Source organism: Oreochromis aureus, linkage group 7 (genome assembly GCF_013358895.1).
Source record: "Oreochromis aureus strain Israel breed Guangdong linkage group 7, ZZ_aureus, whole genome shotgun sequence".
In the NCBI taxonomy this organism is placed as follows: Eukaryota; Metazoa; Chordata; class Actinopteri; order Cichliformes; family Cichlidae; genus Oreochromis; species Oreochromis aureus.
Window position 1 is genome coordinate 46,922,022 of NC_052948.1, and position 12,542 is coordinate 46,934,563.

General features: G+C 41.3%; 1 protein-coding gene across 1 annotated transcript; it reads right to left on the reverse strand.

Annotated features, from left to right (window-relative positions):
- Positions 1-186: 186 nt before the first annotated feature.
- klf4 (Kruppel-like factor 4) lies at positions 187-4,579 on the reverse strand. The gene is made up of 5 exons (XM_031754629.2): positions 4,257-4,579; positions 4,014-4,125; positions 2,441-3,311; positions 1,710-1,880; positions 187-1,329 (listed from the first exon to the last, which is right to left on the reverse strand). Exons 1-5 carry the CDS (start codon positions 4,259-4,261, stop codon positions 1,154-1,156), a joined length of 1,335 nt encoding a protein of 444 aa, XP_031610489.1. The 5' UTR covers positions 4,262-4,579; the 3' UTR covers positions 187-1,153.
- Between the last annotated feature and the right edge of the window lie 7,963 nt (positions 4,580-12,542).

The following is a 12,542-nucleotide window of genomic DNA, read 5'->3' on the forward strand; positions in this document are numbered from 1 at the left end:
AACAGCAACATTGTGTTAGGTCGCCTGGAGTCATCTCACCATTACCACAGAGGTTAGTGCGGTAATCTTCGACCTACTGTAAAACTTTTTTTTTATAGGACTAATGTCTTTCATCCTGCCAACTGTTCATGTCTTTAGATATCAAAGGTTGTCAATGAAATGGCATAAAGGTCATAAAGATTTTTCTTCTTATACCAAATACATTTTATTATAATGTAAAATACAAAACAATAACAAAGAATTATTATTTACAAATGTACAAAGTTCAAGATTATATTACATATTTTGGCTATAAACAAACAAATATTTGTTCAGAGTTATTCATTCAATACAAAAATACAAGCGTCTCATATAAATTATTGCACTTTGCAGCTGCAGTGCATTGAAGATTGCCATCACCTTTTAAAAAAAAATGAAGTGTTTACCTGATTTAAGTCGGATTGTGGAAGAGAGGTTTCCAAGAAACACAAAAACCATATGGCACTTTTTCATTTCACCCTTTTTGTATATTTTCATAATCTTTGGTACCTTTTATTACAAAAACAAACAAAAAAAAACCCTTCAGAGTTACTGAGCACCATTCTGTATAAATTAACATTGTACCTGAAATCAATGGCATCGCAGGTGAAATGTGAATATAAATATATATGTATTTAATTGTACAGTGTGTCGTTAACAGGGCCTATGAAGACATGTTGCTGGTAGAAGGCCTCTGGAGATGTTTTTTCTGTTGCTCCTGGTTTCCCTGACAAAAATACACTTCCAGTTCGAAAAAACCCCAAAAAACAGTTGGCACCTGGTCCTCCAAGTTTTGTCAGTTAAATAACACAAATTCCAGTTTGGTCCCTTTTATAAAAAAAGTTTACAACCCTGGCTGAGAGGTCTTGTCGAGTCACCTGCACAACGTGCGAGCATGGGATCAGTCTTGAGAGAAATTCTTGGCTCTTAAAGATCCAGCGCTCTTTCATTTTTGTTTCTTTTTTCTTGCCATGAACACCACAGCTTGTCTTGTTGCTTGACGCCAGTTTGAAGGCAAATCGCGGTTTAAAAGAAAAAAAAACTGTAGGTCACAGGTTTGTTCAGGGTTCTGCTAACGTACATATATGTCCCCTTCCCCACCCACTGGAGCCTTCAACCACTGACCATCCAAGTCTCATAAGTGTCTCTTCATGTGGAGAGCTAGGTGATCTGACCTTGAAAACGCCCGGTCGCATTTCTGGCACTGGAACGGCCGGTGGCCTGTATGTTTCCTGTAGTGGCGGGTGAGCTCATCCGAACGCGCAAACTTCCAGCCGCAGCCCTCCCAGTCGCAGTGGTAAGGCTTCTCCCCTTTGATGGAAACACAATACACACAGAGCGGTTAGCACTGGCCCTGAGGTTAAAAACGGCCCAGCCTTCCCCACATTCAGGAGAAAAAGAGGTCCATCCTGTCCTGCAGCTAGTGTGTAAAGGCCAAACCACCCAGCCTGGGGTTTGTATTTGAAAAGGGATCAGTATCAACCTGTTTTACTGCACCTGCTAAACAAGTCCCCCTCCCAACCCCCACCCTTTCAGCCCTTATTCAAACATGTTTGTCCATAATGAGCAAGTGATGTTCAACAAGGAAAATATCACTTAAATAAGAGAATAAGCTTAATGAGAGCTGCTAAGGCTAAAAGCTAACACTAGTGTAAGCGGACGCCAGAAGCGTCAAACACCCATCTGCATACCTGTGTGTGTGCGGTGGTGCGCTTTAAGGTGCGAGCTCTTTGTGTATGTCTTCCCGCAGCCGACAAAGTCACACGTGTGTGTCGCCACTCTCTTCCTCGGCCAGGACCGTCGACCACGTTTAGGCTTTGGCTCCTCCGGCATGCAGTCACCAGTAGAGATCATGAGGGGTTCTGTGGAGTCAAAAAACAGATGTAACAATAACTGTTATTGTGATCCCTAATCATACTCCACATGAACAGAGAAAACATATAACTATATCAGAGATCACTGAACAGTGGGGTAGGCTTATAGCCGATAGAACAGAGGCATAAAAATTCAATATTTGTTTAAAAATAATGTATCTTCTGTCTCGAACTTTGAAGGGCCTCAGAAAACATCAGCCCCTCTTAAATCATATAAAAAGTTTGTGCAAAATAAAGCTGCTATTCTAAAAGCTTTAATACTTCTCTGCAAAACACTGCACAGTGCCACAATTAATTAAAAAAAAAAACTCCACCACAACAGAGAAGTGGTTAGTTTTAATGTTTTAAAGTAACAAACAACACAGATTCTATAGAAATTCAAATTCTGTATGCGGGCTAGACTTTTAAAGAGTTTTACGAGGACAAGATCCTTTTATGTGCAACACTTTGAACAAATGGCCCATTTAAAACCATTGACTCTGTATAAGTTGTGTTCTTAAACAGATTTTAAGAAAACAAAGTTTTAAGAGTCTGAAATGCGCTCTAACCTTGGTACTGCATGGATGATGTCTGGGCGTAGGACGTGTACCCCGGTGGCGAACTATGGTGGTATCCCTGTGGAGGAAGAGGGATCTGAGAGTGGGAATGGCCCAACACCTGGTGTTCCCGGCTCAGGGGGTGGTCCGGGGAGAGGGAAGAGGATGAGGATAACCTGCTGTTTGTCATGGAGCGCCCTCTGCCATGGAACCCAAGATCCAAGTGGCTGGGGCGCTGCTGCTGCTGGCTTCCTCGTCCATGGGAGTTTACTCCAGCCAGGTGTAGGTCCATGGGTTGTGAGATGGTGCAATTACTGGGGTTTTCCTGCTTTATCCTGTGGCACGCGAAGGTCGTCGAGGCACGTGAGGGAGTTGGGTCTGACACAGCGTTAACACAAGCCTTACTAACGTTCATGCCTTGGTTGTAATCTCCCATGTCCATTGTTGTCTTGACTACAAACTTCCCGTGGAGGCTCGTGGGTTGGAGGTAAGCCGGATCCAGCTCGGGTCTCATGAGCTCGGCCACAAAGCCTCCAGAGGGCGAAACATCGTTGATGTCTGGGATGGTGTAGAGCAGCTCGCTGGCAGTTCCCTGAGGGGAAGGTAGAGGGTAAGATGAGGTGAAAGACCCAGGGGAAGGAGACAGTCCCTGGGCAGAGGTGCATGCCATGGCATCCTCCTGCTGTTGTTGCTGCTGCTGCTGTTGTTGTTGCTGTTGCTGCTGCAGAATAGAGTTGGACAAAATAAAGTCATAGTCTAAGTCCAGGTCCAGCTCTGTGTCTTTCTTGGACATGCTGGTGGCAGTAGGATGGTCTGGGTCGGGGCAGCTGCTTTCGTCTGGCACGCTGGATCTCTTAAGATGGGACAACTCCTCCTTCCATCTCTACGGGAAAGTTAGAGAGGCAATTATGAGTGTGCTGGCACAATTTGCTCATTTGTGTCATGTTGCTGTTTTTACAGGCACAGAGTCGAGAAAATCACACTAGGGTTTTATCCTGTCTGTCCTGCTTGAAAACAGCCCTAAAACAGGTTAATTTAGAGTGAAGGGAACCTGGATCTGCAGTATGGAGACTGATTATTATGACAGCTTAGCTACAGAGCTGAGTGTGGTGTAGAAAGTGTCCTTGGCTGTAAGCACTTCCCAAGAATACTGATTTGTAGCTGAAAGCACGAGAAGAGGCACAGGTATATGTGGTGAATAAAGAGTGGGCCTCTTTTTAATGATCAGAGTCAGAATAGTCTTCCTTTCAATATTTTGAATTTGAACTGCATTTAATTGGAAAGCTAATCAAGCTGGATGCTCTCCACGGAGCAGTACAGTAACCCATGTGCGCTTTCCGTGCATGTCTCACTGTCTCCACGCTAAAGCAGCCTGTGTAAACTGGTGCACGCCCCACTGGAGCGTGGTGTCAAGCCCTGGCTGTAGTGTAACAACATGGGAGAGACACACTGGAAAACCAAACACCCTAGAAATACACTGCACCCAATTCCTTGATGCTTTTTTATTTATTTATTTATTTTTACCCCACACAGTGTTATTTTTTTGGCATGCGTGCGTAATAAGAAGTGACCACAGGATACTCACTAAATTGGCGTTTCCTATAGATTTACTCTTGATAGTGGGGCCGCTGGCAAAGGTGGATATGGAGGGCAGAAGGGTTCCACCTAATGCCATCTCGACGTCATTTGGAGGCTGCCTGAAATTTAAACAGAAAAATAACGTAAATCCTCGCGGGCTGATCCCTGGGGCGAGCGCAGGCTGTTTGTAGTCCAACAAGCAGATGTTAGTCAGTCAGATGTTGTCATTAAAAGTTTGTCAGGTCCACACCTCATCGCTTAGAGTTTATATACACACACATATATAAATGTATATATATGCGGAGTCCCTTTTGAAAAGATTCTTCTGAGGATGCGGCTGCACTGCTTTAAATATCCCCCGGGTTTTGTTAAAGTTTCTGCTCCGCGTCGCGCATTACACTTTGGTTCCAGGACATGCCGCCGCGAACGGGTTAAAAGCTGCCGGGCTGCTGCATTTTTAAAGCTGAAACGATGCTAAACGGGAAGATAGACTGGGGCGACGGGGCAGGGGGGGAATCCCTCGCTCCTGTTGCCATGCAGGGACCGGCAGTCTGAACTGAGGGAAGCGCGTGAGAGGTATTCGTCTTAAATCACTGGAGCGAAGGGAACCGCCTCTGTCGCCCCGGCAACAAAACATTAGCGGAGGGGGGAGGAGGAAGGAGGGGAGGGGATTGGAGGGAGAGGCGAGGAGAGCGAAAGATTGGAGAGAGAAGTTTGTTTGTATTCATAGCAACCGTGACTCTCCTTACTTTTTGTTAGTCGTGCGAAATGTGGTTGAAGAAACGCGTTGTTCTAAATTCTGCACACGGCTGACATGGGAATACCTGAGACTTTCGTTTAATAACGACAGGAGAGTCACCTGACGTGAGCAGGTGATATTAGGGCCTCGTTTCATTAGCTAACCCTGAGTTGTAAAAACACCAGGTAGCTCTGCTTTTGGCGTATTTATCCAATAACAACACCTCATGTGTGTTTGTCATTGCTGCGTTTGTTTCCCGTCGTAATTGTGGATTTGTTATTTAGTGACACAGAGTAGTGCCAAAGCGGTGGCCTATCCCATGACAGGTAAATATGCAAATTATTGTGGGTAAACATTATGTTTATGTATGTTACATCACGAGGCGGCACAAAGACCCTGTGTTGGAAATCATTCGGCCACTCACTACTCCCCACTCGCTGTAAAATAGGGAGCTCTGTGTAAAGGACCGCATAGGGAGCCGTTTCATATCCCCCATTAAATATCTAATTTGTGTCACGCAATTAAAGCAAATATTATGCTGAGTGCTTTTCTTCCAACTTAATCAACTTTGTGGTCGTTTTTTTCATGTTCAGAATAATGCATGATGGCACTGGGCACTGAAGCTTTATAGTTTGTGAAATAATAATAATTAATAATGCAAACCTTCATTTGTATAGCACTTTAAAAACATAGTTACAAAGTGCTTTGAACACAAAAAATAAATCACAGACAGTACTGAGTCCTGTATACTTTGCTTTCGGACAGACCTGTAAAGTAGTGAAAACACTATCTAGTCCTGGACATACTGAGTAGTGAGTTCCGCTTCACACAGCCTGTATATAAATGACGGAAATGATGGACGCAAGTAAAACCAATGTTGCACCCTGCTGTCTTTCCAAAACCCTGCAGGCGACTCTTCTGTTTTTAAAAAATATGTCAGGTTTTATAGAAGTCTTTCTCACCTGATTTATGATCTCAGTAGACACCTTCTTATTCAGTGCATGGTCTTAATCCTTAGTGAAACATCGTGTTTAATCCGACTCAAGTTTCATTTTGTAAATTATAGTTTATGGTAAATTTAGTCTAATTTAAAATAGAGGAAAAGACATGGTATGCAATGGGTAGCATATACACCTGTTACTTATCGACGTGTCTTCAAGAGGAATCTTTGTAGCACCAACCATCAATCACTCACAAACCAAGCTAACATATCTTTAATTAGCAGTTAGCATGAGCCAATCTAGCTGTTACAAAGCTTTTTCATACATAACCAGTGTCTGAGTTGTTACTCAAGAAAAAGTAATGTATTAAATATTACTTGTTACTTTTCTTAAAAGTAATGAAATATATTACTTAATTACTAATTGGAGAAAATAATTAGTTACACTACTTGTTGCATTACTTTCTCGTTAATCCATCAAATGACCTAAAATGCACTGTCACATTATCACCAGCAATATAAACCTATAGCTATAATCCTATAGCAGGATTGTGCAGGATGGTTTTGTTCTTTCTGTCTGCCCAGCACACAGTTGTTTAAAGAACACTTGCAAAACAAATAACGACATAATATTAAATGTATTATAGTTACTGAATTACTACAGTAACACGTTACACTACTGTGTTACTGAAACATGCAATGTAATTACAGTAAGATTGTTACTTTGTAACATGTTAACAAGTAACAGCCTTCTTAAATTTGATTCTGACCTGCAGAAGCAACCATTTCACTCTCTCAGGAATATTTTTCATGATTTCATTGGCTGGAGCATTTGAATAAACTGATTTGATTGCGTGGCTAATGACTGTGTAAGCACTATATAAAAGTATGTTTTGTTTTGTTTTTTATTCATGGAGAACAAAGAAATAGAGCCACAATTCAGCCATTGCCCAACTCAAAATGATTGCGAAGAGAGAGCACTGAAGCCTGACGTGAATCAGTGTGAACTGTGACGTACATGTGACCTGCCTTAGGGCGTGGCTGAAAGTGACAGATCACTGCTATGTGAGCATCTGGTATGCTCAGTTCCCTTTCTAAATTATGACGTCTGGTTTAAATCAAAGAACCAAACAAAAGAACTTAAAAAATGGCACTCCACAAATCAATGAGCCACAGTGACTATGTCTGTCTTTTATATACAGTCTATGGCCAGCCTTCATGCAACAAATCTTCCCACTGCTCTGCAAAATGTATTAGTTTATTATTTATAAAAAACAATATAGTTATGTTAGGACAATACTTTTTAATAATTATTTAAAATGTTTACACTTTATTGCAAACACAGCACAGTTTATGCATGGTCGAAATTCTGAGAGCTAGCCATGCTACACACCAAAGCCAGAGGTAAAGTGCAATGCTCATCCTTAAATGGGCCATTAAAATACAAAACATGCTATCATTGTGACATAAATGATATGTGGTGTGCTTGAAACATAGGCGACCTGAATAAAATCCCTTTTAACATTTTAGTACTATGTTTCTTTAAGAAACAAGTTAGCACATAATAATTATCTTGCTGTCACACGTTTAGCCCAAAAAACCAAAAAAAAACATGAAAAACTATAAACAGCACTGTAAACTTAACCTTTCCTGCGAGCATTAAAGTACACTGCTCATTTGAGCTGCGTTTGAACTGGGCTCAGGCAGTGTTTGCACAGAACAGGAGAACTAACACAGACCTCTCTATCCAGCATAATTAGACACATTGAATCAAGAGTTCAGTGCAAGAGCAAACAAAGCGCTCGCTGCTGATCCTGCTGCATCAGGATCTTGTCTGTTAGGCATGTCAACAAATGTGCCGTCATTTCAACAGGACACATCTCAGTGAATATCTTCATTCACCGTTTGAAATTGCACAAATGCACAGAGCTTGGGCTGGCAAACAAGACTCGTGGGAAAATTGCCGACTAAAATGTAAATATTCTTTGGTAAATAGTAAGTGTATCCTGTTGGTTAGCTCACTGCTATAATGTGATATACTAATACTATGAGACTTAAAGTCCGACTTAAAAATGTCTTTTAACGCCTGTAAATGTGCGGTGGGAAGTGATGGCTTCACACCAACAACGTTTGCACTACATCTTTTGTTCTTCAAGACCTGCTTCCTACAGCAGGTAGAAAGATAAAGGAACCTGTGTGAATATAGCCATATTCTTTATGATGGGAGATAATGGTGGTGAAAGTGATCCTGAAAACAAAGGCCTGGCTTTGACAACTGAGTTGCTTTTGCAATAATGACAGGCAGAGGAGGAACAGAGGAAAAAGATAAAGGAGGAGAAGGTGACACCACTGTAGGCTGTGTTCTTTTCCTGACACAATGAAGTCATGGTGATTTAGTAACTCACACCAGACGCTTGTATGGAATATGTTAATGCAACACTCACAGTATCGGCTGAGAATATGAAAGACAAATCTGCAATACCCAGTTTTAGACTTTTTTTTTTTGCAAGGCATTGATGACATAAGAATCGGAGGTGGTGAGACTGAGGTAATGTTTTTGTATGAGCAAGCATAACTGTTAAGTATCTGTACGGTGTAATATTTTCCTCTGATTAACTTCAACAAGTGTCCTGGTATTGTTTCTGCTTATCAACATGGATAAAGTGTGGGTGCTATGATGCCTACCTGAAGAAGAACGGGGGTGTTGTTTTTGGCTGTGCTGAGAGGGATTTTTTTTTGTTTTGTTTCCAAAACATTTGTGGTACAGCTGACATAATCTGTGGTTATTCAAATAAAAAAATATATATTTTATAGTCTAACAACACAGTTGTGAACACTGAATAACAAAACGCTTAACTGCCTATCACTGGAGAATTTGAGCTTTTCTGGCATTGTTTCCACTGGTGTCCCTCAGTCAAGTTCCCCCTCCTGGAAAGCGCCCAAGTGAATATGAGTATCAGCGGATCATAACTCCAGATATTGAGGTTTGCTGTGCTCTCTTCCAGATGCTGTTCAGTAATTAAAAAATAGCTTTCATTCTTTCCCTAATTCTTGAAAGCTGAGTCAAGCTTTGTTGAATCTCAGCGCTGTACTTTCCCCACTACTCCACCTCGCATTAGGTTTAATACAATTATATATGTAGGAACTTTTTGTTTTGCAAAGCCAGTGCAAAGCCAGAGAGGGACTCAAGTTCAGATGACTTTCTGATTATTTGCTTTTGAACAGCACGAGCAACGAGGTACTGACTGTGGCTCTAATCGAATTATTTCCCCTATCGCTGTGGTTTGTAGCACTCAGACAGCTATGAGTCTTAATTCCTTCACTGGTGCCGCACAAAAGAAAAAAAAGCGGCACAAAAGCAGCATATGTTTGTAACGTCTGCAGCTAAACTTACTCTTACAGCGCACTATTTGAACAGCATCTGTTCAAAAATCCCAAACTGCTCTTTGAGCATTTCAGGTTTACAAAAAAATGTCACTAATGATGTATTTAAATTGCTGACCTACAGCCCAAAACCCAAATGTGGAAAAGACCTGAAAGAAAGGAAAATAGTAAATTACTGTAAACATTTTCAGTTAATTTTCTGCAATTGTGGCTGAAAAAGGAATTAAGGCTTTGCTATTCTGCTAGCTGGCTAATTGTTATTGGTTATTTGACTGAAATATTATGTGAGTAATATTATTATTATGTAATGTACCTAATATATTAGTTTATAGGTGTTAACATTTTTTCAAATAGTTTTTCCCAAATTAAAATATATGTTTACAGTTTAAAATATTATATGCAACATAGCATCTTTTCACTGGATGTGCTTCTTACAAATAACCTTAGGTTAGGGGCAGATCTGATGACTTGGATTCATTTTCTAATCATCTAAATCTAAATCAAATTATTGAAAGATTTAGGTTTGGTGTCCAGTTCAGTACTTATTTTAGATCAACAGTATATCACATGTGGTGCTGTGGCCTTGTATGTAAATCACTGTAGTGGTGAAAATTTTTGATAGTTGATGGATAGTTGTTGGTTTACAGTTCTGTCATGGTATGCAAATGGATGAAGTCTGGGTTTGTCCGGCTGCTTTGTTTGGACATTTCCGGCCAAACCTCAGTAGCCAAACAAAGTTGCGGCTGGGCTGAGAAGCACCAACTGAATTTTCATAACATTTAATAATGTAGACCTGAGCATCCACTGGTTGTAGGAAAATGTTTCTGAGGTGCAGGGTGGTGATCGTGGGTAAGGCGAAATGGCTTTAGACGACGGAGCACTGTTAGGAAGAAGTTAGCAAGAAACAGAGTGAGAGGGAGGCGAGAGCTCCTGTCGGGCGGCAAGCTGTCCAGCCTTTGCCTGCCCTGGGATTCCAGCCTTAAATATCTAAGTTATTTTTAACCAGGCCCACGTAACAGAGCCTAGCGCCAGCCCCCTTTTAAATATTTTCTTTCTGTCAGGAGGGGAAATGGAAGGGAGCCACACTTCCTGGTCACGTGATCAAACCTAAGAAGCTGAACATGCAACAGGAGGAGTGGGGAAGGGCGAGTGAGGGAAGGAGAGGGAGCCGGTTGGCTACTTTGTACTCACACCAGCCCACAGAATCAGCGCTCAGCGCCTCCTTTCTGTAAAGTTTAAACCCCTCAGCTGGCCGGATGAGGCGTCGGATGAGGCAGTCTGTTTTAATCAGATGCTCAGACGTAAGAAGCCAAAAAGACCGGGGCAGTGATTGGTGTTCGTGAGCTGCAAAGGAAATGAGAGCGTGGGTACAGCACATCAGCAGACAGAGGGGTGGGGAGAGGGCCGTGTGACGTCAGGCCAGGGACCCACCAGGATTAGAAGCCTCTAAAAAGAAAAGGCCTGGGACTGGGCTGCCAGAGCTGGAGAGAATGTGTTTCTGTGTTTGACATGGGAGAATCAGGGACTTACCATGAGCTCACCTTGTTGACATATGGAGAACTTGGACCGCTTCGTGTCTCAATCTGGAACCTGAAATCATTACCAACCTCACATTACAGCCTGTGATGTTTGTCAGATTTATATTGTGTCTCATCCAAATGGGGCTCAGTTAATTAGATGATAATGTAAAATATGTCTGCCTTAATTTAATGTAAATACATATAATTAGTGGCATGATGTTACAAACATTTTGCTTGTGGTGAACATTTCCCATGTAGGAAACACACACTTAAGTTCACTTCTCTCCCTGCACAGATCTGTTCTCTTATCTGCTCATTCTTTCAGATTTAAAAGAAGCTTCCCTGATCAAGTATGGCCAGTGAGACATGCAATGGGAGCTGCTGTAACTGTGATCAACCGGAAACTACCTGAGTCTAGATTGTAGTCAGGTTGACTGTAGGATATTTGTGAGTTAGTGAGCCAGTAACTAACATGGACAAGATTGGTCATGTGACCTGTGAGTGATCTTTGGGTTTCTGCTTAAAACAAATTTTACATTGGGGGCCAAATACAGCCCACTCTTATGTGGGCTGGAAAGAAAATTGTCTAGGCTTAAATTGTAAGAATTAAATGCGTGAAATTACAGAAATCTATATATTAATTGCTTTGATCTAAAATGAATGACCATGAGGGGAGATCTTTATCTCAGGAAAAGCTGGAAAAGTTATGAAAATACAGTTAAAAGTCCAAAATTGATGTTCTCCTTCACATTTTCCAAAGCCACCCAGTGGGCCGGATTCGAGTCTTTGCCAGGCCAATTCTGGCCCCCAGGCCTTATGTTTGGTTTTTAATTTTCCAGTCACTTGATATAATACAGTTTAATATTTGTCCAGCATGAAATGTAGGCCAATAAAGGGTTTTACTGTGAACCTTTCTGTTGAGCGCCCACATATTTTCAGTTTAGACATCACTTTTTTGCTTCCGATCGTTAATGGGAGTGTCCTTCAAGCAGGTCCTTTCAAGTGGGAACATTTTCCAACGCCTCCATTTTAACTACAACAACGATTTAGCTTGTTTGGGATTAACATCAGTTGAGCGTGAGGACTAACTCAAATATCTGCCCATGCTTGCTTGGCTTTCTTTCTTGTTTTTAAGCCAGTTATCTTAGGTTTGCTTAGTGACTCAATGATCTGGCCAATCTGTGTACATTTGACTCTGTTTAAAGTTTAGAGCCCTTAAAGGTGTTTGCATAGCTTCCAATAAAATTTGTGAATGGCAGGAAAACAGGGATTTTCATTTAGAAATGAATGACATCCTTGAGTATTGTAATTATATAAAGTGCAAATGAAGGCATTTTGTTTGGAAGTACAGTACTGCGCAAAGTCAAGAGACGCTTAATTTCTTCAGATTTTGCTCGGAAAATGGGAAAAGTCAATATTTGGTGTGACCACCTTTATTCTTCAGAATAGCCTCACCTCTTAGACAAGCCTTCTTGTCATTTCTTTAAATAGACGTAGGGAATAGTTTTCCGGGCTTCCTGAAGGACATTCACAGCTCTATTTTGAATGTTGGCTGCCTTTTGTTACATTCTTTGTCAAGACAATCCCATACTGTTGGATCCTGTAATGTTGATGTTCAGGCTGTGCAGAGGCTAATCCATGACTGATAGTGTTCCAATGTGTGTTTTTCAATCCAGGTATGTTTACTGCATTGTCATCAACATATTGTCATGCATAAAAAAATGAAGCTGTTTCTAATCTGATACTTTTCAGATTAAAATCCGATAGTGGTACTTTTCTGTTTATAACTCCATCAGTTTTGACAAGGTCCCCACCACCACTAGCTGAAATGCAGATCCAAACCTTGACAGAGCCTCCATTCTGTTTCACAGATGGCTGTGAACACTCACTGTTGAACCTCTCTGTACTCCTGACTTCCTCCATACACTCCAACGGTGATTTGAACCAAAAATT